We start from the raw sequence: 24,057 nt of genomic DNA, 5'->3' as shown, positions 1-24,057 counted from the left end.
GGGGAAGGGTCGCTGGCTGTGCTTGCCTGGTCTCACGGGTAAACGTTCGCTATGTGGACGGGGGATGGGGGGGGCAGGATGACACTCACATTCTTCTGGAAGTAATCCAGACGCCTCTGGTATCTTCTCTGAGCTGCCCACATCCGGGCCCACGCCTGGATCTGGGAGGAGAGACGTGCTACCTCAGACCCAGGCCAAGTCAGCCATCTCCAGAGGTCACAGGGAGGTGAGAGGACTGAAAAACTGTTCCCAGAGGGTCCTTGAAGAGAGATAGGAACCCGCCCAATCACGATAGCTACCTTGATTATGGCGTCTACGTTTGCTTTAAAATACTGCAGCCGTTCCAGATAAAGCTTCCGCTGTCTGTAACCCCGCCAATGAGCCTGTGCATCAGGAGAGAAAAAGAGGTAACCCCAGCTGGTCTCTGTTGGCCTGAGAGGCTTGTGGGAAAAGCTTCATGCTGGGCTATCCAGGGGAGGGCAGGAGCAGGCAAGTAGAGGGGGAAGGGGAAACTGGCCCTGTTCTCAAAGAACCTCCAGCTTCATGGGGGAGACCAAATGTCTGTGTGTAGCCAACCGTGCCCTCTGCCACACTCCCCGGTCCCAGCCTGTATGCAACACACACATGCACTGTACAATCAAACACACACACCATGCTAACCAACACCTCCTCACAGAAACTCAACCATAAGATACAAGCTTAAAAGATATTATAAAGCATACACCTACTCACCAACTTCACCAAAGCATGCACCATATCCCCCCCAAATTCACTCATACACCCATATAGAGATCACCCACACACTATCAGCCACTCTGTCTCCCTCACATGCACAGTCTGGAGAGGCACACGGTGGCATGGATGGAAAGGGTGTACAGGCACGGAGCTGTGCACCCACCATCTCTGCTAATGGGCAGCAGGTCACTAAAGCTCTGGTAACTCGCGCTTCTCTTTACAACTACACCATCCGGCTCGTTACCCCAGCTCTAAACAAATCTTCCCTGCAAGGTCCCCAGGAATTCAGCTCTCAGTCTTATCAGACTGACTAGTCTGCGGCAAAGGGTCTAAAAGACCATCTCCTCCCTAAATCACGCCACCTTTGGTCTCTAAGACAGCAATCTCATGGCCCCCTTCCGTTTTGGTCTCTTCCCTAAGGGCCTCTTCCCTTTCATCCCAAGCTTGTGTAAGACGAATTTTCCTAAAGCACCACCGGCCTACGTCTCTCCCAGCCTCCAAGTTTCCAAGAGGTTTCAACCATCTGACCCCTGACTCCCATCTGACCTTCCACAGGTCCCTGCTTAAAGATTCTAGCCACATCAGACATTTCACTTTCTGCTAAACAAGGCTTATGATTTCCAGCCCCTGAACCTTTGTTTATGCCCCCCGCCCCCCAGCCCCATTTCTACCCACGGAGATCCTTTCCGTCTTTCAGTGCCTGTCAGACCTCCCCCGGGCACTCAGGCCCTGGAAGATACTCCGCCACTGACAGTGTTGCATTTGGTGCATTAAGAACATCCTCCTTCAGCCAACTGTCGTCCCAGCCCCTCCTGAAGCCAGCTCTCCTGGCCAGGCTTTCCCCTCAGGCTTACACTGCCTCTCTGCTGGGACAGATGTATAAGGTGCAGCCTGGCCCCACAACACTGCTGTCCACCTTGGAGCCTAGAGGCCAGGAAGCCCCACTTCCATGCGTTTCCTCAGCACTCCTTCCTCTCCTACTCCAGGTACTGCCTGACATACCCTCTGGACAGCTCCGGTAGTGAAAGACAGGGGCCTCCTCTCTGCCCCTACCCACTACCCACCCCCACGTGGCTCCTCCTTAAAGAAGAGGCCTCCCAATCTGGATTGCTTACAGTTCAGGACCCCAACTTGGGTCCCAGCCAGAGTCAGAGCTTTCTGGAGAGTTTAGAGTCTCAGCACACCCAAGTGGCTTCATTTCTGACTCACTTCCCCAGAGCTGCAGGGCAAGTGGTCTGCAGCTCTAGGCCACCTCTCCCTGTCTCTGTCTCCCAGGACCCAGGCCAGAGCCCGCACAGCTCCAGGAGTGGAGCAAATGAACCCTCTGACTATATTCCCTCTTACACTCTTGATGTGGCTTTTCAGCTCCTTAGAGTTGGTGCGAAATTCCAGTCTGGACTCAGGAGGGAGGAATCCCTATGATTCAAACCACTAAATGCTGATTCCTAAGGTTCTGGATTGAGTTCTGGGACCAATGCCCTGAAATGTAACATCTCATGATGGCCATCACCAATGGAGCGCTTACTGCACTGAGTGCTACGTGTAAAGTTCCTACTTAATCCTTACAGTCAGCATATGAGGCAAGTACTGTCATTGAGGATGAGGAAACTGAGTGTGGGAGAGGGCTTAAGTAAGGTGCTCAGGGTCACAGGACCTGGAAGTGGCAGGACCCAGAGGCAAACTCCAGTCTGTGACTCCAAAGCCTGAGCTTTCAATTACCAAACCCCACACGTCCTAGATCATAATCGCGGGCCATCTGCCAGTCTTAGCCCGTGCATCTGTCTTCCCTGGGGTTCTCTGGTGTTGTCTTTGCGTCCCTACTATCACGACGTCTAACATCAACTGTACTCCAGTTCCCTCGAGGGGAGAGACGTGATCACTCATCTGTGTCTCTCACACCCATCTCCCTCCCGTGCCCAGTGCTAAGTGGCAGCCTTTGCAGATCCTGGGCATTCAGAGACATTTATTAAATAAAGTCTCTTTACACTGCCAACTTCTCCACGAGGCCCACCGCGTCACATCTACCCAGGGAGGTCTCTGCTCAACTCCCCTAATTCCTGGCTTGTAAAGTGCCCAGGCCCAAGGCCTATCTTCCCAGTTGGCCCCGTGTCTCAGTTACCTGTGGATTGGTCTCAGAGGTCACATTGGACCATCCACAGGTTGGAATAATAAAAGTGGAAAGGGCAGGGGCCATCCTGGTAGCACAGCGGTTAAGTTCGCATGTTCCACTTCTCGGCGGTCCGGGGTTCACCAGTTTAGATCCCGGGTGTGGACATGGCTCCGCTTGGCAAAAGCCATGCTGTGGTAGGCATCCCACGTATAAAATAGAGGAGGATGGGCACGGACGTTAGCTCAGGGCCAGTCTTCCTCAGCAAAAAGAGGAAGATTGGCAGTAGTTAGCTCAGGGCTAATCTTCCTCAAAAAAAAAAATGTGGAAAGGACTGGCTGGAGAGAAAAGGTGGCAGTTCTGTCCCTAAGGGATCGCACCCTTTTCTGTTTAACCACCACCACCCCTTCACCACTCCTATTCCAGTCAGGAAGTCCTCCTGGCATCTAAACCCAATGTCTTACTAAATCTTATCCCAGTCTCCGTGTGGGGAGCTAAAAGTCCTTCTCGCACCCTCTGCATAGTGATGATGATGATAGTAACTAGCACTTACACCATGTTCTTGCCTATCTGCCAGGCATTGTTTAGAAGCACTTCAGATATTATCTCACTGACTCCTCGTAACAACCCTATAAGGTACGTGCTACAATTTTCAGGTTCCTATTGTTCGGGTGAGAAAACTGGGAAAGAATAAGTAACTTGTCAAGGTCACACAGCTCATAACTGGTAGAGCCAGGATTCAAACCCAGGTCGTCTGGGCTCCAGAATCCATGCTGTTAGCCACTACTGTTCAGAGGCCAAAGAGCATCTTAACTCTACTCAGCAAAAAGGAAGTAGGAAGGAAATCCTGGAACTCAGATAAGTCCAGGCCCTGAAGACTTAGGGAGCCAGAACCTGTCACCTGGATCTTGATGACTGCCGGGAGCCAGGTCCTCAGAAAGTGGGAATGCTCAGCAAACTTCTGCCGAACCAGGAAGCCACGGAGGCGGGCCTGGAGCTGGATGACGAAGCCAACATTGGCCTTCCAGAGCTGTTGGCGGTCGTGGGCAGTGGTGACCTTGGTGACAGCTGACTGTGGAGGCAGGAGAGAGGGACTGTGGTGTCCTGGTGGGTAGGAGCCCCTCCCACAGGGAACCCCCAACCATGATCCCCCTCCCTTGCAGGGGTCCTGCCAACCTGGATCTCCTCCCGAGTAAGGTGGGAGGTGTTGAGGCGGCAGCCGGGGGGTCGCTCCCAGGTCCCCTGGAAGGTCTGCAGATGGAAGTAGTAGGTGGTGCCATCCTTCATGTCATGTTGAACCCAGTAAGCTGCGTCCCCTAAGCAGAAGCCAAGTAAGCAGAGAAGGCTCAGAGGAGGCAAGAGGTGGTGGGGGCAGAGAGAGGAGCAGAGGCTCAGGCTGGGGCCATTACCTGGGCGCGGCTTCTTTGCCATGGCACTTTCCAGGACTCGCTGGTAGCCGGTGGCACAGTCGGGAACCACTCCTCGGAGGGCCACGGTGGGGTTCCTTAATACCCGCTCTGTCTGGGCTGCCTTGCCCTCCTTGATGGCCTGATTGATGGCGGCCACACCAAGAGCCACTGACAGGGGCATCAGGAGGGAGCAGTCAATCCTTCCCTGAGTCCCTCCCATGGGCCCTGTCCTGTCCACGGGGGAGAGATTCAGAGGAGGACACAAAAACACCCCATCTGATACAGGGGACAGGGAACATCCCAGGATGGAGGCAGACACAGATGAAAAGCAGCAGCACACAGCTGTGCTTGGAGGAAAAGGTAGCAGTCATGGAAGGCTTCCTGGAAGGAGGCAGCATGGGGCAGGGCTAGGGCTTGGTAAAAGGAAAGTCAGCTCGGACAGAAGCTCAAAGGCAGGCTGTGGGCAGAGAACCTCAGGACAGCTACTTAGGAGGAGAATAAAGTCGAAGAAGTGGGAGTGGTTGATGCAATACCTGCCTTCCAGGCACTCACTGACAGACAGATGGACAGAGGGCCTCCAAGCACTGAGAACTAACACCATCAGCACCCCACACCAGAACACCAGCGTCTCTTTGCACTGATCCTGCCTGCTTTTTCTCAAAGCCAACCCCTCTTCTCCACCCTTAAGACTAAAGATTCTCTAGCCAGGGCTGATCGTGGGAACCCAAACTCAAGCTACCAGCAGAAAATGGGATGGATTTTTGGCCACCACCTGACTTCACAGGCTCACATTGTGGGGCAAAGCGGCCACAGGAAGGCACAGAAGGAGGCAGCGGATGGACTATGGGCTCTCAACTCCTGAGGATTTCCTGCCCAGCTGACTGCTGGGAAATCCATCCTATGGTCCAAGCAGCAACCCTCCTATTCTGACTCTGGCCCACCTCCCCACTGAGGGTGAAAGGGAGAGGGAGGTGACTGGGGAGGCTACTTGATCATCTGGGCTCTTGCTGAGCCCACATGGCCTTCCCTCCCTTCCACTCCTGCAGCTACCCCACCTCCCCGGCCCATTTACTTCTCTGAGCTGTGTTTGTGTCCTGATTGGCTCTAACCACTTCCTGGCGGATTTCTTCCAGCCACAGCACAGCTCCAGGATCCCCTGTCACCTGATAAATTGAGGAGATGGGAAAAGATGAGAGCCCAGGGAGGTCTCCCCAGGCTCCCAGGCCTGTTGGAACCAACCTGCAGCACTCGGTATCCCCCAGCTTCTCAATAGCTCACTTCCTGCCCTCGCGCCTCAGCCACGTCCAGGGGGAGCCCACGCTGCAGGCTCCACCTCCCTGCCCCTGCTCCCCATTCCCCTCTGCCTCCGTTCACACCTTCTCAGCCTGATCCTGACCCTGACCGCCACTTTCTCCTTCCCATTCCCACTCAGCACTCCTCTCCCACACAAGGTGACGGGCAGATTACGTGCGACCACAGGTCAAGTGAGCCTGTGCCTGCCAAATTGTCAGGCTTGTTCCCTCCCTGGCCTCACCCAACCCCAACCTAGACTCTTCTCCTTCCCAACTCTGCTCATTAACAGAGTGGACTTTCTAAACTAGCATTTGAATAAGCACTATGTGCCAGGCAGTGTTCTAAAGCACTTTGCCATGAACATTAATAAGGCACATAGAACAATGTCTGGCACGGAGTGAGGACTCAACCAACGTTAGCTGGTTCTACTGTCATATCATCTCACTTAAACCCCACAACTCTGAGATAAGTTCACTACTATCACAAATTTGTAGGTGAGGGGACTGAGGCAGAGGGGGTAAGTAACATGTGCAGGGTCAGCCTGCCAGGATGCAAACTCAAGTAGTCCGGGTCAGGAGTTTTAGCCCTCAACTGCTCTCTAAACGGCCACATACTCAGGGAATTACAGGCCAAACCCTGCCGCCTTCTTCAACTCATCCGATTTTCACCCCCATTGCAGGAGGTAGGTAGGACCAGGGCATGTAGTGTTCTACGGGTGAATAAGCAGAGCTCAGAGACATTAGGGATTTGCTAGGAGTCACATGGTCACTAAGTGTCACAGCAGAAAATCCAACCCAAGTTCTCTGGCTCCCAGGCCTGTGCTCTTCCCATGCACAAGGCCCCCAACATTCTCTCTGTGCTGCCAACTAAGCTCTGTCCAGTGCTGGCAATGGGAGCTACCTTCCCCCATCAGACCGGAACCCCTCCTGCTACCCACCCCGAGAAGGGACTGTGTCCATTCCACAGGGGCTTTCCCACGGTGCATACTGGGCACAGCTCTACCCACAGGGGATGTTCTTCCCGCTCCGGTGACCAACCCAGCCCACCCGAACCTCACCTGGGCCTTCTGCCTTTTGGCTGCCACAAGGAGGAGATGGTACCGAGGGGCGACAGGAAGGCTGACATCGTCCAGGCCAGCCGCTGGAAGCAGCAGGGCAGACAGGGTCTTCTCAGGGCTGCCCTGGTCCAGGGCCTCGTTGATGAGGCTGAGCGCAAGGACTTCTGGGGAAGAGAGATCTAGGTAGGCAGAGCCCCAGACTTATGGCTAAGGGATGGGCTGCCTGTGTTGGGCCGTTTTCTCCCAGCCCCAGACTCCACTCACGATCAGTCTCTTCCTGGACCTGGGCGTTGACCTGGCTCACAGTGGCCTGCAGGTCATTCCAGCTCAGGAAGGTCCCATCCACTCCACACACCTGTCGCAGCTTCACCAGAGCATCAAAGTAACTGGCAGCAGGGTGAGAGAGAGAGCAGTGAGCAGCGCGTGTATCATCAGCCAGAAGTCAGGGGAAAGTTTTGAACTACCCTCCTCTCTCAGCCGCCAGGACATCACATTCTGCTGGCTCTCTTCTCACCACACAGGTTGTTCTTTCTAAGCCACCTGTGCTGGTTCCTCCCTGACCTCTAAACATCAGAGCATCCCAAGGCTCAGTCTTCAGACCTCTTCTCTCTCCATATTCTTATCCTAGGTGATCTCACCTATCCTCACGGCTTTAAACACAATATTCTAAGGACTCCCCAAAGCACACCTCTAGCCCATTCATCAGTCCCAGCTGCCTCCTGGGCATCTCCACGGAAATGCCTACTGAGCCACTCAAACCCCACGTGCTCCCGATCCCCCCCAATTCCCCCTAGCTCTTTCCTATCTTTCCCATCTTGGTAAATAGTCATTCCAACCTCTCAGGCCAAAAATCTTGGAGTCAGAGCCTACTCTACCCTCTCTCACACCCATGTCCACTATATAACCAAATCCTGTCAGTTCAGCTTTCACAACATATCTGAAATCTGACTCCTTTTCACTACCTCCACTGCTACCGCCCTAGGCCAGGCCTGGATTCCTCCCATAGGCGTCTAACAAGGCCTCCCTGTTTCTCCCCTTCTAACCCTGTAGTTGATTCTCAGCACAGCAGCCAGAGTGATGCCGCTAACAGTGGGTCAGATCATCTCCCTGTCCGCTCAGAACCCTCCCGCGGCTTACTTCCTCGCTCAGAGTGAAAGCCAGAGGCCTGCACGGTCTGGCCTCTGCTTCTTCATCTCCTGCTGTTCCCCCTTCCTTGCTCTGCTCCACCACACTGGCTTCCTGGCGTTCTTTGGACACACCAAACATGCTTCTTTCTCAGGGCCTGTGCCCTAGCCAGCCTCGTGGCATCACTTCTGCCCTTTAGGTCTCTCAAAATGACCCCTTACAAAGAGGACTTCCATTACCATACTCTGTAAAATACACAAACCGCCCCACCACGTCCCCACCTGCTAACCCCTCTGCCCTGTTTTACTTTTCGCCAGAGCTCTTCTTCTCCTCTGATCATCTGACATGTTTGTTCTTTGTCTGTCTCCCTCTACTAGCATGTGAGTTTGATGAGAGCAAGAACTTTGTTTTGTTCAGTGTCGTTTCCTAGCACCCAGAACAGTATCTGACATGAGTGGGTACTCAAACCTTCACGATGAAAGGATGAACAAATGGAGGAAAGGGGCATGAGTGTGAACTCACCCACTCCCAGGAGGAAACACAGGCCAAGGTGCTGCAAACAGATGCAGAGGGTGGGCCTGGGCCCCAGAACAGGGCATCACGCAGAAGGCTAATCTCCAAGCAGGAGAACTCAGGGTGTTGGTAACATTCCCCACATCCCTTCACTCTCAACATGTGGGTAAACCTTTCTCACCGCTGAGCATTCTCTCCTTCCACCTCGGCCAGGCCTGTGGCGGGGTTCACCAGATTGCTCCAGAAGCCGCTGGCATCCCTGGCCTCCAGGGCCTGGTTAATCAGGACCACAGCTGAGAGCATCTCCACGGCCACGAAGAGCTCCTCCTGGCCAAGCTCCTACAACAGAGGGGAGAGCTGGTTCCCAAGTGGGCTGGTAAAGGGTCTGGGGGCCTACCTGCCATCCTGTCCCCAAGACTTTCCTACATCCCAGAGTCTCTATCCCAAAACCCCAATGGCCTGATTCATTCACTAACAGTTAATCATCTTAATACTCAAGAATGCTTACTATATGCTCAATGTGTAAGTACTTCACACACATTATCATTTAATTTGTATAACAAGCCAGTGAGGTAGGTATCATTAATATCCTCATTTCACAGATAAGCCCATAGTCAAGTAATGTACGTTAAACCAAGCTGCCTGATTCCAGAGCCCACACTCAACCAGTGAGCTCTCCCAGCTCCTTTCTGGCCCCTCCCACTCATCAAGAACTGCACTGCCCCGGCACTCAGAGAGGAAGATCAAGTGGGCAGGGCACCTGCACGCTGCACCACACATCCGAGGCCCTGGCCCCTCTTCCCTGCCCAGGCTTCTCCTCTCCAAACATCTGCTTATGCTACTCCCTCTGTCTAGAGCACCCTTCCTGTCCTCTACAAACAGAGTGTTGTGAATACTAGCAATAATAGCAGCTAAAACGTACACGCCAGGATGGTTTCAAAGCACATATGTTAACTTGTTTAATCCTTACAATGATCCTATAAGATAGATAGATTATTGTCTCATTTTACACGTGAACTGAGGGGCAGAGAAGGTAAATAACTTGCCCAAGGTCGCACAGCTGAGAAGGAGCATAGCCAGAGTTTAACCCAGGCAGTGTGGCTCTAAAGTCCACAGCCTCAGTCACTGTGCTTTACTCTTAGCACTCATTGTCTGCTCCCTTGTACCATAGACTCCTGTGTTGAGACTGAGCCCTTCCTGAGGGCTGTGCCTGGAGTCGATGCTCTATCAACGCCTGCTGTGGGTATGATTCTCTACCGAGTCTCCTCTCTTCCAGGAAGCCTTACCCCAGCTCTGCTCCACCCATTTCCCTGTTGGGAAGTCATCTTCCACTTACATCATCTACTCTTCCCTCCCTGTCTCTGTCTGGACCCTCAGGTATATTCTAACTCCTCCACCAGACTAGGAAGTCCCTAAGGGAGGGCCCGATCACCTCACAGTCAGAGAAGCTGAAGGACGGGGATGGGATAGCAGAGTGGTTTAGAAGTACGGGCCTCAAGAGCATTCACCCTGCACTGCCAGTTACAGCTGAGTTGGATGAGTTACTTAACCTCTGCACCTCAGTTTCCTCATCTCTAAAGTGGAAATACTACTACTCACTTTATGGGGCTCTTCTCAGGATTAAATGAGTTAGTAAAGCAGTGTTTGCTCAAGGGTATTGGCTATTATAATATGCTCAGGGTGGCAAGGACGGTAGCCCTCCTCGCTCCCCTAATCTCTTGCCAGCATCTAGGAGTACCCTCAGAGGGTGCTCTGGACTGACTGCCCTGATCCTCCAGCTGCTCAGGAACCCAAGAGCTAGACCGTCATTTCTGGGGCTTACCCCCTGCTGCTGCCGCTGGAGCACTGCCAGCTCCTGCTGGTACACAGCCGAAGCAAAGGGGTACACTGGAGGCAGCTGGGCTTCGGGACACATCAGCTCCTTCACAGTGTCAGCTGCCACTCCCCTCTGGATGGCTCTGTTGATCCTCTGCACAGCCTGGAGCACTGCAGGGGAGGAGGGAGAGGGGCTGCATGGGCTGGGCATTCAGTGCCATTTCTTCTCTCCTGGCCAACTAGGCTCTGCTAGGGATCTCTGAGGGGAAAAGGCTTTGTAACTGCTCTTGAAAACTACTCTGCTGGGTTCAAATGCATTTCTAAATGTTCAGGAGGAAAAGGGGCTGGGTCACTTTAAGAAGAGGCTCTGGAAGAAGCGATTTGTCAGGCCCAGAAGTTGAGCAGCTCAGCAGGTAACACGGAGGGGCTGTCACGGCAGAAGTGAGTTCCTGAGGTGGTGAGCACAAGATTGACAGGAGGCTATGGAGCGTAACTAAGATGAGGTTAGTCAAGGGGCTCCAGGGACCAAATCTTGACGACAGTGCAGAGGAATAAGGAACCAGCTCCGAGGGGGAGCCATTTGGGTTGCAGAGGGAAGGAGTAAGCTAAAAAGGGGCAAGGGTGCATCACTGTAGTTTTAGCTTTCAAACGCTGGGGCTTATAAAATGCCAAGCAGATATGGCCTTAGCATCAAGGAGCGCACTAATACTGGGGAGAAATAAGGATACAAAGAGACTTACAGTGCATTGCTGTCAATGCCACATTAGAGGTACTGCCCCTCCCCCCACATGCTATGGCAGTGCTGGGAGTAGGGATTCTGGGGGAGAGAGTAGGAGGACTTCCCAGAGGAGGACGCATCTGAGGCAGCTCTGGAGGAGGTTTTCACCTGCTTTCAACAGGTGAAAATGTGGGAGAACTGTAATCCAGAGGCCTGGCAGTGTGAAAGGCTAGGGCCAAGCAAGGAAGAACAGGTTATCTGGCTCAGCTGGGCTGGGTGGAATGTGAAGAGAAGGGATGGGGTTGACTCGAAAGGTCTTATCTGCCACACTGAGGAGATTAAAGTCTAGGATACAAAATGAAAGAACCCACGAAGGTCTGAAGAAGCTCAATAGCGAAGATCAGACCAGATCTGTGCTTGAGAGATTACTCTGTCAACAGGAATGAACTGAGATAAGCAAGGAGTTAGCCAGGATTGGCTGGGGGTTGTTCGAGCTAGCATCTGAGAGCTCTGTTAGACAAAGGGGAATGGTTAGGGCACAACCTCAAAACCCGACAGCAAGTCAAGATGGAGTCAAGCACCTGTCACAGGTCTAGTGTCACAGGCTGCTGCGTGGCACCTCAGCACTCTAATTCTCCTCCCTCCTGCTATCCAGGTTGGTCCCCTTGGAGGGAGACAATCACTCACTCACATTCTTTTAATAAAGAATTGTATTTATATATAATGTTTTTAAGGAAAACTGAGTTGGATCATGAGTTTCTCTCTTATCTGGGAAATCACATTTCAGAAACCAAAGGAACTCAAGGTTGAAACTGTCAAAATACAGAGTAAGGCTAAGGGCTAGAAGGAAACTGCCTGTTCCAGGAGTCCAGCTCAGTGCAGTCATGGCCGTCATTATCTCTAAGGCCTTAATGAACTTATCTGTAGTGTCCCTGCAGGCAGCCAGGAATAGGGCACATGAGATGAGGGGAGAAGTCCCTTGCCAGGCTGGAAAATTGGGCAGCAGTTTGCATTGTCCTACACGGAGGCCAGCAAAGGGGTTAGATGCTCTTCCAAGAGCCAGCGATACACCTAGGCCAGGCCTCAGCCTGATGATGACTTACTGGCTTGTTCCTGATCACCCTTCATGTTGGCTGCAGCCACACCAGCTTGGACCTCCTCCTTTTCCAGAAGCTCTACCAGGCCCAGCTCCTGGAAGAGGGAGGAGATGCAGTAGAAGGAAGTCCTCCTGGGGCCATGAACATGCTTTAGGAGCTGCCAGCATGAGCTCTCAGGTCCACCTGGTCACCCACCTTCAATCGCGCCTCTCCCCTTTAGGCAGACCAGCCAGGCCCACCCGTCCCCATTAACCCATCTCTAACTTCTGGCTCTTTATTACCCAGCAAACATCTGAAATAACAACAGAAGCAGCACAAATATAAATAGTATCAGGGAAAGAGTCAACAGTATTGAAAATAAGATTGCCGAGTTGAGGACCCAATTCAGCAGTAGGGGAGCATATCACTGCCTATTGGTCTGCCCCTGGGTCCCCCTGGTCAGTCTGAGAGAGACTCAAAGGGAGAAGCTGATCAGTCTACTCCATTAGGCTTTGGGGTGATTTAACCATGTAAACATGGCACTTATTGAATATAAAGAATTGACAGTGGTGACGCCTAAGAGGCCCTCCCCCATCCTACAGTCAGAGAGAGGAGGTTGCAGGTGATAGACAGAGCCCAACCTGCGCTTTCTGCTCTCTGTCTGAGCTCAGCTGGTCCAGGTACCAATCAGCAAAGTCTCTCCTCACTCCTCGCAGGGCCAGCGCAGGGTCTCGAAGAGCCTCAAGCAAGGCCTCAGGGCTCTGTCTCTCCAGGGCATCATCAACAACTTCAAGAGCCCCATGGACTGAAAAAGACCAAGTTTCCATAAAGGATGGTGTGAGAAAGCCCACCCCTCACCATCCCCAGCCCAGCCCTAGGAGTCTGCCCTCTTCCTGCCTGCCCAGAGTTACCCCCACCTCTGCCCTCTAGGTTCCTGGGGCCTAATTGGACCGGCCCAAATTCTTTAGCATAATCCTCCCAGCTTTCCCATCTCACCACCCGAGACTCTGAGGATATCCTGACTCAAAGAGGCAGATGCCCATCCATCCTGAGCCTTCAAGCAGCCCCTCCTGCTCTGCTCGCCCCCTCTCCTATCCATCCTCCACACCCCCCTTCTTGAAGGACCCCAGTTCAACTGCCCCCAGCACCAAGATCTGTTTGATCTCCATTCAAACAGAAGCCCCCTTGACAGGGACCACTTCTCCAGACACTGATAGCCATAAAACAGAGCACACACTGCCTTGACTCTGATTTTCCCTGAGACATGGGTTGGCCCAAGTGAGGTCATAGGGCCTTCTGGCCTGAGAGCCTTCCCCAAACCCCCCTGTGTGGAGGCTTACCCTGAGAGCACCCCCAAAGCCCCTCGTGGCCCCTCTCTCTCACCATTGACGTGGTTGACGTTGCCCTGGATCTCAGCTTGAGTGAGGTAGCGGTCATAGATGTCCTGGCTTTCTCCATCATCCTGCAAAGACTGCATTGAGAGGGGAACCTGGGAAAACCAATCCAATCTCCTCCTACTCCTCCCTCCCATCTATTCCTATTTCTTCTTCTGGAGTCCTTCCCAAGGCCAAAGGTCAGTCTGGTTGGAAGGAATCTGAAGAAATCGTGGGGTCCAAGCCCCTGGCACTGAAACAGTTAAGTCAAACAGCAACCTTTGGAATCTCCAGTCCAATCTGATCCAGTTCTACATTCCAGAGTCTCTCTCAGCCCCTCTGAAGATCCATCCCCACAGAACCTCTTCTCCTGTCTTCTCTTCTGAAATCTCATCATTCTCCTGAGTTTCTCTCCTACTTCTCTAAAATGACTGATGAGTTACAATTTCTCTAAGCAACTTTGGAACTTAAGAGACAGGACAGACAGGAGTCCTGGTTTCACTTGAGATTTTCCAGGCCACTCAGATTTTCAGGCCCCGAACTCCAGGGCTCCTCCTTACGCGGTTCCTGGCATTGGCAGCCTTCTCCATCTTGGCCTGGGCCAGCAGCTCCTGGTAGATGGCTGCCAGAGGCTCTCGAAGATTCTCCAGCAGAGCACTGGGATTCTGTAAGGCAGCCAGGGTATCCTCGACTACCCCTCGCTCCACTGCCTCATTGATGGCAAGAACAGCTGCATGGACTGGGAGGGGGCATGGAAACAAGGTCAGGAGGCCGGAACAAACCCCAGACCAGCTGCAGCACAACCAGCTGCAGGCCACTCCGACATCATCCCCTTTTTCCAGCCACAGGGGCCAGGGAAACCAGGTAGCCTGATGGCCCTGCCTGTGGATGAGAGGTAGCCAGAATCCATCCGAGAGCTGTGAGGCTCAGAGTCCTCCCATTCTTGCCGAGCATACTCCTAGCAGGGCAGAGCCCACCCCCTACCTGCAGCCTCATCCACCGAGAGCTCATTGGCCAGGATGCCCCCGATCTTGCTGAAGGCAGGCAGCTGGAGGCCATATTTGGCCAGTTCAGAGGCCATGTTGCTGAGTTCCTCGGCTGCAATGATACCACAGGTGCCCCGCATCAGGCCCAGAACCCCAAGACCCTGCCGGGACTGTGGTAGTTGAGGAAGGAGCTGGGCTTACCTGTGAATTTCACTTTCCCATATAGATCATGTATCTGAGGAGCCAATCCTAGCCGGAAGAGGAAGAGACTGGGAAAAAATGCAAGGCATTGGGGCCTGTTCATTGTGACATGCTGCCCATAATGGGTTTGCAGGAGATACTAGGGGACCTGGAGATGAAGACCACTCAGCACCTGCCCTCAAGTCACCCCGATTCCACAGGGAGAGATGTTATTGTAAGTCAGCCTGAGGCAAGCGCTATAGAAGATAAATAAGATGCTGTGGGAGGTCTGGGGAAATTGGGGGGCTTCACAGAGAAGGGCACATTGCAGTAGCAGGATGGAGACGGAGGGTGGGAAGGGCAGAGCAAGAAGAGACCTGCTGAGCCAAGGCACAGAGGCTTGAAAGGACATGGGAAATGAAGTCAGGAAGAGATGGCATGGTGGACACAGGAACTGGTCAATCACTTTCTGATTTAGCCAACTGGTTGCAGATGGCTGGCTGTGAGTAAGAGCAAACAGCCGTGGCCATTCACACTAAGTGACTGGCATGTGACACTCTTGATGGGTCCTGTTCTGATTCCTTTGTACCCCAGTCACAAGCTGAAGACCCTTCCCTGCCTGCCCTTTTCCTTCACTCGCACAGGTCACATATAAATGTGCCCACAAACATAGACATAAATCCAAACACAACTACAGAACTCTAAGACCCCACTCTCCTGAGAAGTGCTCCCTATGGTCTGCCTCCATCCTTCCTGCTGCAATGTTTGTTGCTGTCAATCGTTGGTTGCCTCCACCTACAGGAACTTGGATGATGAAAGTTTGGGTATCTCACCTGAGTGCATGGATGCAGTAGACCACCCGGGGCATGTTCTTCTTGTCATAGATGTCCGTGGTCTCCGGGAAGAAGGTCTGGAGGGGAAACTGCTGGTTACTGCCATTGGAGACCTTTAAGCAGCACCAGATTTGGAGAGAATGGATCTTCATCTCCAACCTGGGGTGTGTGCTCCTTTGTTGTCTGGGGCTTCTAGGTCAGTCTCCCCAACTACTTACAGCCAGCCCGGTATAAAAGAAAGGCACAAGGGACACACACTAAGCCAAGACCCAGCCACAGACACACAGCCCCACATTAACCAAACACTAGGCAAAGCTATCAAGGCTATAGGATGCAGGCCATATCCTCCAAGAGAAACAGGCCCCTATTCATCCTATAGACACAGCAAGCCTGTGCTCCTCACCTTGGACTCTCAATAGAAAGGTGGCATGCTGGGAAGCTGACCACGCTCCCACAGAGGGCCCAATGAGGCATATATTGCCAAGGACCACAAAGAGGCATGTCATCCCTGTCTCCAAGCCAGAGTTGTCTGATCAGTGGGGCCCTTCTAAGAACCGAGTCATCCCATGTATGGCTTCCCATGCTACCTGGTGACTAGAATGAGGTCTAACCTCAATACCTCTCGGTTACTTTAGATTCATAAGAAAGGACCAAATCTAAAGACTTAAAAGTATTCCAGTCCCACTGAGGACACATGGCCTCCATTGCTCCTGCCTCCCACCAAAGCGTCTTTCTTTACTGCTATTTCCTGGTCTTATAATTCCCTTCTACAGTGAAGAAAAACAAAACAGAAAGAAATTATACATCGTAGAATCCTATTGTGCCTTAACTTGCATAGTTCTTTACAATTCACAAAGGGAATTCACAAAGATCATGTGATCCTCCTGACAACCTTACAAGGTGGACAAGGCCAGGATTACTATGCCCATTTTACAAATGAGAAACCAATTGAGATTCAAAGGCTGAGAGGACATGCAGCATGTGTCCTACTGGGGTCTTGGGCCTAGGCTTCCAATCTACCACCTGGGGATGAATTCCACACTATGAAATTCTGGTGGAAAGATAGCTGGCCACTATGACCCCATCTCCTACATTACACAGGGGCCTCACTGCCTAATGGGAACAACGCAAGCTGGGCCAGGGAGCCTTCACCTCCTTTTACCCACAGGGAAGTGGAGGCAGAGACCAAGTAACAGGGCTCAAAGATACACGGTCCCCAAGAACTTAAACTCTTAGATTAAGTTAGTTTAGAAGACACATGGAGATGAGGGCTGAAGGGTCCCAGGGAGATAAAGCATGTCTGGGGGTGCTGGTGAAGAGCAAAGAGGAACCCCAATCTTGAGGCTCAGTGTTACCGAAGGCAGACCGATGTGAGCGATTGCAGACAGCCAAAAGTTGATGTTGTCTGTGTGACGGAAATGCAAGCCAGTTGCCTGAAAGGGAAGGAAAGAGAAGATAACGTTTCCACCATTCTCAGGGTTCCCTATGGGCAGAGCCCAGACCACAGCTTGGAGATTCAAGGAGCAGGGGGAGCTGGAGGACCCTGCCCTATGGATTTCCCATCCCCCCAGGACAGACACACAGACACAGAAACCAGGAGGAATGGATGACCCAGTGGGTCATTTGGAAAGGATGGCACAGGGTGGGAATAACAATTTAGTATTCCTGGAAAACGGGAGTCCAGAGCTGGGAGGGGAAAAAAAGGAGGGTGGGGCTGGCTAGAGCACAGGGAAGGGGCAGCGTGCCCAGGAAATGCTTCCGGGTGGCACAGCCCACAAGCCTCTGAGTGTAGACTGTGGGTAGACAAGTCTGCCTGGAGGTTCTCATATCAGGGGCATCTCAAAGCCCAGCTAGCAAGTGTCCCTTGCTGATAAAGATGGTACACACTGCCTGGCTGGGAGACACCCATTGATAACTGTTGTCCCTGAGCAATGATTAATAGCATTTCCTTCACCCCCAAAGTGTCCAGGTTTGGACAATAAATTATATGTTCACCCTACCTCACAGCTTTGAGGATCAGGGTTCGTTTGAGAGGAAGAAGGTGGAAAGCAGAAACCGCTATTCCCCACCTGGTACCGCAGCTGCTCCACGTCATAGATCTTCTTCAAGGGAACCACAGAGGGCGCAAAACAGTGGCCCAACTTGGCCAGCAGCACTCCATTCCGGAGGCTCTCCTCTAGCTCCACGGGGGAAGGAAGCTCCTCCTTCAGGCAGGCCTCCATCCAGCTGAAAGCATGAAAGCACCTTCTTGCCCACTCTGGCAGGACAGCAGCTCCTTCTAATCACAGGACCTTCCCTCCCTTTCTCCCCTAAGCAGCCTGACTCTCTCCTACCTCCTGTTCCTGCCCTACGCCCAGCTCCCCTCCCTGGCCTTTACCTGGCTGTTCCCACCTTCTCCTAAGTGGCCCTAAACACCTGGATTGGCCAATCCTCAGCCCCTACCCATCACAGAAATCCTTCCCTGACAGATCCTGAACCTGCCCATCTTCAGTAAGGCTTAAACAGGCTCTTATCTGTGAAGTGATAGAACTTCTCACTCAGTCTGGTTATGCCTTTGACTGTTGAACCAGACTGAATCTGCTCCCTTCTCTCATTCTGCATGTTCTCTGAGAACCCAGGGACAGAAAAGTCACTTCTGCCTGAACAATCTCCACAGCCCATAACCCAGCTTTGATGACGGTGAGGGTAGTGGGGACCCTCAGAGTTGACGGGAAGGAAGTGGCACAAAGGGACAGAAAGGTCACAGCCCTTGGAATCAGAAGACCTGCTTTCCACACTACCTCCCCCATTTCACCTCTGAGCCTCAGTTACATAATCTGAAAAATGAAGAAACACCCCCTGTACTTCCAGCTTCAGTGGGCAGCTGCCAGGATTAAATGAGCTAACGAATGTGAAAACACTTTGAATATAAACGTAAAGTATATTATTGCTGATGCTTGTACGAGGGAGAGAATAAGGGCTCCTCAGATGGAATGTCCAAACTTCTCCACATACTGGGGGCTATAGGAAAGTAACCATTTTCAAAGAGAGTCAGTCACATCTCACTTCACACCTTCCCTGCCACAGACACCTGATCTCCTGTCTATCACATCCTACCTACTTTTTGGGAAAACATTAAAAATATACTACTGATTAAAGGAAAGAATTAAGGATTTATCCTGACTTTGGAGCCAATATCCATTTACAGAAAATATGGGGTAAAGAGGAACAAGTTGAACGACACAGGAAGCAAACAGAGCCAGAAGGGAGGATGTTCTACAAGGCAAATGACATGGTTTCTTCAACAAGTCAATGACATAACTGAAAAGGGGAGGCAGGCTGTTCTAGATTAAAGAAGACTTAAGAGACATAATAACCAAATGTAATACGTGAAGTTTTTTAGATCCTTATTTGAATAAGCCAACTGTAAAAACAGATTACCTTTTAGACAATCAGGAACATTTGAAAATGGCCCTGGGTATAGATTTTCCAAGGATTAATGGATAACTTATTTGGATATTATAATGGCATTGTGGTTATGTAAGCAAAAATATATATATATATATATATATATATATATATATATATATATATATATTTTATTGCGGTTACATTGGTTTATAGCATTATATAAATTTCAGGTGTACATTGTTATATATTTCGATTTCTGTGTAGATTACATCACGTTCACCACCCAAAGACTAATTACCATCCATCACCACATATGTGCCTAATCACCCCTTTTGCCTTCCTCCCTCCCTACTTCCGCTCTGATAACCACCAATCCAATCTCTGTTTCTATGTGTGTGTTGTTATTTTTATCTCCTACTTATGAGTGAGAGCATATGGTATTTGACTTTCTTCCTCTGACTTGACTTATTTCACTCAGCATAATACCCTCAAGGTCCATCCATGTTATCACAAATGACCAGATTTCATCACTTCTTATGGCCGAGTAGTATTCCATTGTGTATATATACACCACGTCTTCTTTATCCATTCATCCCTTGATGGGCACCTAGGTTGCTTCCAAGTCTTGGCTATTGGGAATAGTGCTGTGAGGAACATAGGGGTGCACATGTCTTTATACATTCATGTTTTCATGTTCTTTGGATAAATATCCAGCAGTGGAATAGCTGGATCACATGGTGGATCTATTCTTAATTGAGGACTCTCTATACTGCTTTCCATAGCAGCTGCACGAGTTTGCACTCCCACCAGCAGTGTACAAGGGTTCCCTTCTCTCCACATCCTCTGCAACAGTTATTGTTTCCTGTCTTGTTAATTACAGCCATTCTGACAGGAGTGAGGTGATATCTCATTGTAGTTTTGATTTGCATTTCCCTAATAGTTAGTGATGTTGAACATCTTTTCATGTGCCTGTTGGCCATCTGTATATCTTCTTTGGAGAAATGTCTGTTCAGATCTTTTGCCCATTTTTTAATTAGGTTGTTAGTTGTTTTGTTGTTGAGATGTATGAGTTCTTTGTGTATTTTTGATATTAACCCCTTATCAGATATATGGATTGCAAATATCTTCTCCCAATTGTTAGGTTGTCTTTCTGTCTTGTTGATGGTTTCCTTTACTGTGCAGCTTTTTAGTTTGATGTAATCCCATTTGTTCATTTTTTCTATTGTTTCCCTTGCTGGGTCAGACATGGTAGTTGAAAATATGCTGCTAAGACCAATGTCAAAGAGTGTACTGCCTATGTTTTCTTCTAGAAGTTTCATGGTTTCAGGTCTTGCATTCAAGTCTTTAATCCATTTTGAGTTAATTTTTGTGTATGGTGTAAGATAACGGTTTACTTTCATTCTTTTGCATGTGGCTGTCCAGTTTTCCCAACATCATTTATTGAAGAGACTTTCCTTTCTCCATTGTATGTTTTTGGCTCCCTTGTCGAAAATTAGCTGTCCACAGATGTGTGGGTTTATTTCTGGACTCTCGATTCTATTCTCTTGAGCTGTGTGTCTGTTTTTGTGCCAGTACCATGCTGTTTTGGTTGCTATAGCTTTGTTGTATATTTTGAAATCAGGGAGTGTGATACCTCCAGCTTTGTTCTTTTTTCCTCAGGATTCCTTTGGCTATTTGGGGTCTTTTGTTGTTCCTCCATATATTTTAGAGATATGTACTGTAGTATGTAGGAGGGTAAAAGGATGTGAGATTGTCTTTGTTCACAGATGTCATGATTGTCTGTAGAAAATCTGAAAGAATGTGACCAAAACACTCCTGGAACGAATAAGCGATCATAGCAAGGTTGCAGGATAATATATAGCAAGGTTAATATATATAAGTCAACTGCTTTCCTATTTACCAGCAATGAACAGGTGGAATTTGAAATTAAAAACACTATACCATTTACATTAGCAACCCCCAAAATGAAATACTTAGGTATAAATCTAACAAAATATGTACAAGAGCTATATGAAGAAAACTACAAAACTCTGATGAACAAAATCAAAGAAAAACTAAATAAATGGAGAGATATTCTATACTCATGGATAGGAAGACTTAACATTGTCAAGATGTTAGTTCTTCCCAACTTGAGCTATAGATTCAATGGAACCCCAATCACAATCCCAGCAAGTTATTTTGTGGATATCAATATACTGATTCTAAAGTTTATATGGAAAGGCAAAAGACCTAGAACAGCCAACACGATATCGAAGGAGAAGAAGAAAGTGGGAAGACTAACACTACCTGATTTAGCCACAGTAATCAAGACAGTGTGGTACTGGTGAAAGAAGAGACAAACAGATCAATGGAACAGAAAAGAGAGCTAAGAAATAGACCCACACAAATACAGTCAACTGATTTTCGACAAAGGAGCAAAGGCAATACAATGCAGCAAAGACAGTCTGTTCCACAAATGGTGCTGGAACAACTGGATATTCACATGCCAAAAATGAATCTAGACACAGACCTCACACCTTTCACGAAATCAACTCAAAACGGAGCATCAATGTAAATGTAAAACACAAAACGATCACACTCCTAGAAGATAACATAGGAGAAAACCTAGATGACCTTGGGTATGGCAATGACTTTTCAGATACAACACCAAAAGCACAATCCTTGAAAGAAATAATTGATGAGCTGAATTTCACTAAAATTAAAAATTTCTGTGGTACAAAAGACAATGTCAAGAGACATCTCATTATGCATATTACTAAGTAAAAGAAGTCAATCTGAAATGGCTACATGTTGTATGATTCCAAGTATATGACATTCTGGAAAAGAAAAAACTATGAAGACAGTAAAAAGATGAGTGGTTGCCAGAGGCTGGGGGAGTGCGGTTGGTGAAGCACAGAGGATTTTGGGGGCAGTGAAACTACTCTGATACTATCATGATGAATACACGTCATTATACATTTGTCCAAACCATAGAATGTACAACACCAAGAGTGAACTCTAAGATAAACTATGGGCTTTGGTTGATAACGACATGTCAAAGTAGGTTCATCAATTGTAACAAATGTACCACTCTTGGGGGCTGTTGATAACGCAGGAGGCACGCAAGAGTGGGGACAGGGGATTTATGGGAAATCTCTGTAACTTTCTCTTAATTTTGCTATGAACCCAAAACTGCTCTAAAAAAATTAAGTCTTAAAAAAAAGAGGCTATTTCATCTCCCCCTTTCCCACAGAATGGACTCTTGTCCTTTTGCATTTGCTCTGGGGGCAGGCGCCTCGGGTAGGCAGGAGGGAAAGGGGGACAAGAAAGAGGCAGCCCCTCTGCTCACCGCTTAGCTTCCTCCAGCCGGCACAGGTACTGATAGGCAACATTCTGCCGCCTCTGCTCATCCATTTCCTCAGCTGTAAGGCGTTCATCTGAGGAGTGAAGGAGGATAAGGTCAATGAAGGGAGCGTTAGCTAGAGGGCCAGGCCGTAGCATGGAAGCTTCTTCTTAACAGACTTTCTTAGGCAACTCTGCTCAGAAACCGGAAGCATGTCCCATAGGTCCGTCCTGCTCTTCCCAGGGCACCCCGGGCTCCAATCTTCTGCTTGCATCCAGTAAAGCTTGTTAAAGGGTGGCCTCTCTACCCTTTAACAGGGGGATCCCTCCTGTATCAGAGGCGTCCCTTCCTTTCCTCTCCAGCCATCTTCCTGACCTCCTCCTCCCCAAATATACTTCATGATCCTTCACTCAGTGCCTCTCAGCGGGGATGTCCGGATCCCTCCTTGGCTGAGAATTTAGCTCCTTATTTCATCCCTAATTAGACTCTGAGATTTTCAAGAACTGGGCTTGTGTCATCCTCCTCAGGTACTCTCCCAGAGGCTCAGGTTAACAGAACCAGCTAGGACTCATCATCCAACAGCCATTCATTCATTCAATACCTCCTATATGTCAGGCACTGGGCTAGTGGACCCCCACTCTCAAGAAATACTGAGATTATTATTAGAAGAGAAAAACATGTAAGTAAAAAACTCCAACCTAAAGTGATAAATGTGACTATAGCCCGTGAATAGTCTACGGAAGCAGCAGAGGAAGTAAAGGGCTCTACATATGAGTAGAATCTTAAGGAATGAACAGGAAGGCAGATCAACAGAAGGAACCACGGGACAAAGGCCACTCACTTGGGATTACGAGGAAGGACAGAGAATTTTAAAAGACCACAAAGGTATCTTTACTCTCCTTTTTGTGTAGGTCACCTGAGGAGGAAAATAATCTCCAAGCTAAATAAAACTCAGAAAATACTCTGACTCCCAAACTCAAGAACAGGGAATCCCTTAAATGAGACAGCACTCATATTCTGCCTTAGCCACAGCCTCCCTTTATCATTCTCCTTCCTCCTCTCCCCATCTCTCTTGTCCCCATAGGGAAGACAACACAAAATCAGAGAGGATGAGAGAAAGCTACACACATACACTAAGAAAATAAACTCAGAGGGCTTGAAAGGAGAAACAGCTTACTCAATCTGTCTTTGATTCAGCACTTAACAGCATTCCCATTCTTTATCTTATTTCCTTATATTGCATACCCTGCAATAGGATTTGGGGGAGCGGAAGGGCTTCTTCGAACTGGCAGTTAAGCAAGTTAAAGCGCACATGCACACACACACCCCGCTCCATGTTCAGATTTGAAAGCACTGGCCAATTGCAGGAAATCCATCAGTTCCTCCGAGGGGGTGTACAAGGAATAAGTGTTGGTTGCTAAGCTTGGAAAATAAGCCAGTAAGTGAATGACATCACCTCAGAGTTATGAATTGAAGACTGTGAGAGAAGGGCGGGACTTTGTTCATACACACACAGAGTCTTAAAAAAAAAAAATCAGTCTCTCTTCTCAGGTCTGGAACTAGCTTTCCTTCAACAGATCAGTAAACGCGGACTTTGCTTTTTGAATCCTAATGGAGAGGAAGGGAAGAGGGTGGAAGAAGGAGCAGATTCTGCCTTTCATTGTGAAGGTCAGATGGAAACCTTTCTGCCTTCCCATCCTCGTGGACCCCAGTCTCTCTTTATAAAGCAGCGTTTTTGAAAGTGTGCTTCAAGGACTACCTGCATCACAATTACCTGGGGTGACGAAGAAGCACGGCAGCGCTTGTTATAAACCCCCATCCGGACCTACTGGAGCTAAAGCTCAGGAACGTGCATTTTAAACAAGCTCCCTAGGTAATTCCCACACACTAAAATTTGAGAATCACTGTCTCAAAGAGGTATCAAAAACTGAAGGAGCCCCCCTCCCCATCTCTTTAGGCGTCCTGTCCCCTGGCAGCGCTTGACAAGTATGGGTAGCCGTCCTAACTGCTGAATTGTAAGAGGCCATCCAGACTACCTACATTCTCCCAGCTCCAGAGCCTTAGAATTCGGGAATAAGGGAGAAAACTGTTTGTAAGCTTTGAAGCTCAGCACAGAAGTCGCGGG

The 24,057-nt window shown here is 49.7% G+C and overlaps 1 protein-coding gene across 2 annotated transcripts in view; it reads right to left on the bottom strand.

Moving 5' to 3' along the window:
- IQGAP3 (IQ motif containing GTPase activating protein 3) overlaps positions 1–24,057 on the bottom strand; it is a 39,663-nt gene that overhangs the window by 15,250 nt on the left and 356 nt on the right. The window contains exons 2-21 of one of the 2 annotated variants that reach the window (XM_070608596.1): positions 21,939–22,026; positions 17,290–17,446; positions 16,576–16,653; positions 15,221–15,297; positions 14,409–14,476; positions 14,206–14,319; positions 13,782–13,960; positions 13,232–13,319; positions 12,490–12,653; positions 11,876–11,963; positions 10,062–10,225; positions 8,421–8,578; positions 6,866–6,987; positions 6,602–6,765; positions 5,324–5,414; positions 4,252–4,419; positions 4,019–4,158; positions 3,744–3,914; positions 300–383; positions 90–161 (exon numbers count right to left, since the gene is read on the bottom strand). In XM_070608596.1, the coding sequence (XP_070464697.1) occupies positions 90–161; positions 300–383; positions 3,744–3,914; positions 4,019–4,158; positions 4,252–4,419; positions 5,324–5,414; positions 6,602–6,765; positions 6,866–6,987; positions 8,421–8,578; positions 10,062–10,225; positions 11,876–11,963; positions 12,490–12,653; positions 13,232–13,319; positions 13,782–13,960; positions 14,206–14,319; positions 14,409–14,476; positions 15,221–15,297; positions 16,576–16,653; positions 17,290–17,446; positions 21,939–22,026 (2,435 nt within the window). The remainder of the gene's footprint in view (positions 1–89; positions 162–299; positions 384–3,743; positions 3,915–4,018; positions 4,159–4,251; positions 4,420–5,323; positions 5,415–6,601; positions 6,766–6,865; positions 6,988–8,420; positions 8,579–10,061; positions 10,226–11,875; positions 11,964–12,489; positions 12,654–13,231; positions 13,320–13,781; positions 13,961–14,205; positions 14,320–14,408; positions 14,477–15,220; positions 15,298–16,575; positions 16,654–17,289; positions 17,447–21,938; positions 22,027–24,057) is intronic. The other variant, XM_070608595.1, reaches the window with a different exon arrangement.

This window comes from Equus przewalskii, unplaced genomic scaffold (assembly GCF_037783145.1).
Source record: "Equus przewalskii isolate Varuska unplaced genomic scaffold, EquPr2 ChrUn-9, whole genome shotgun sequence".
Lineage (NCBI taxonomy): Eukaryota > Metazoa > Chordata > Mammalia > Perissodactyla > Equidae > Equus > Equus przewalskii.
The sequence above is the reverse complement of the archived record's forward strand: the minus strand, read 5'-3'. Positions and strand labels throughout refer to the sequence as shown.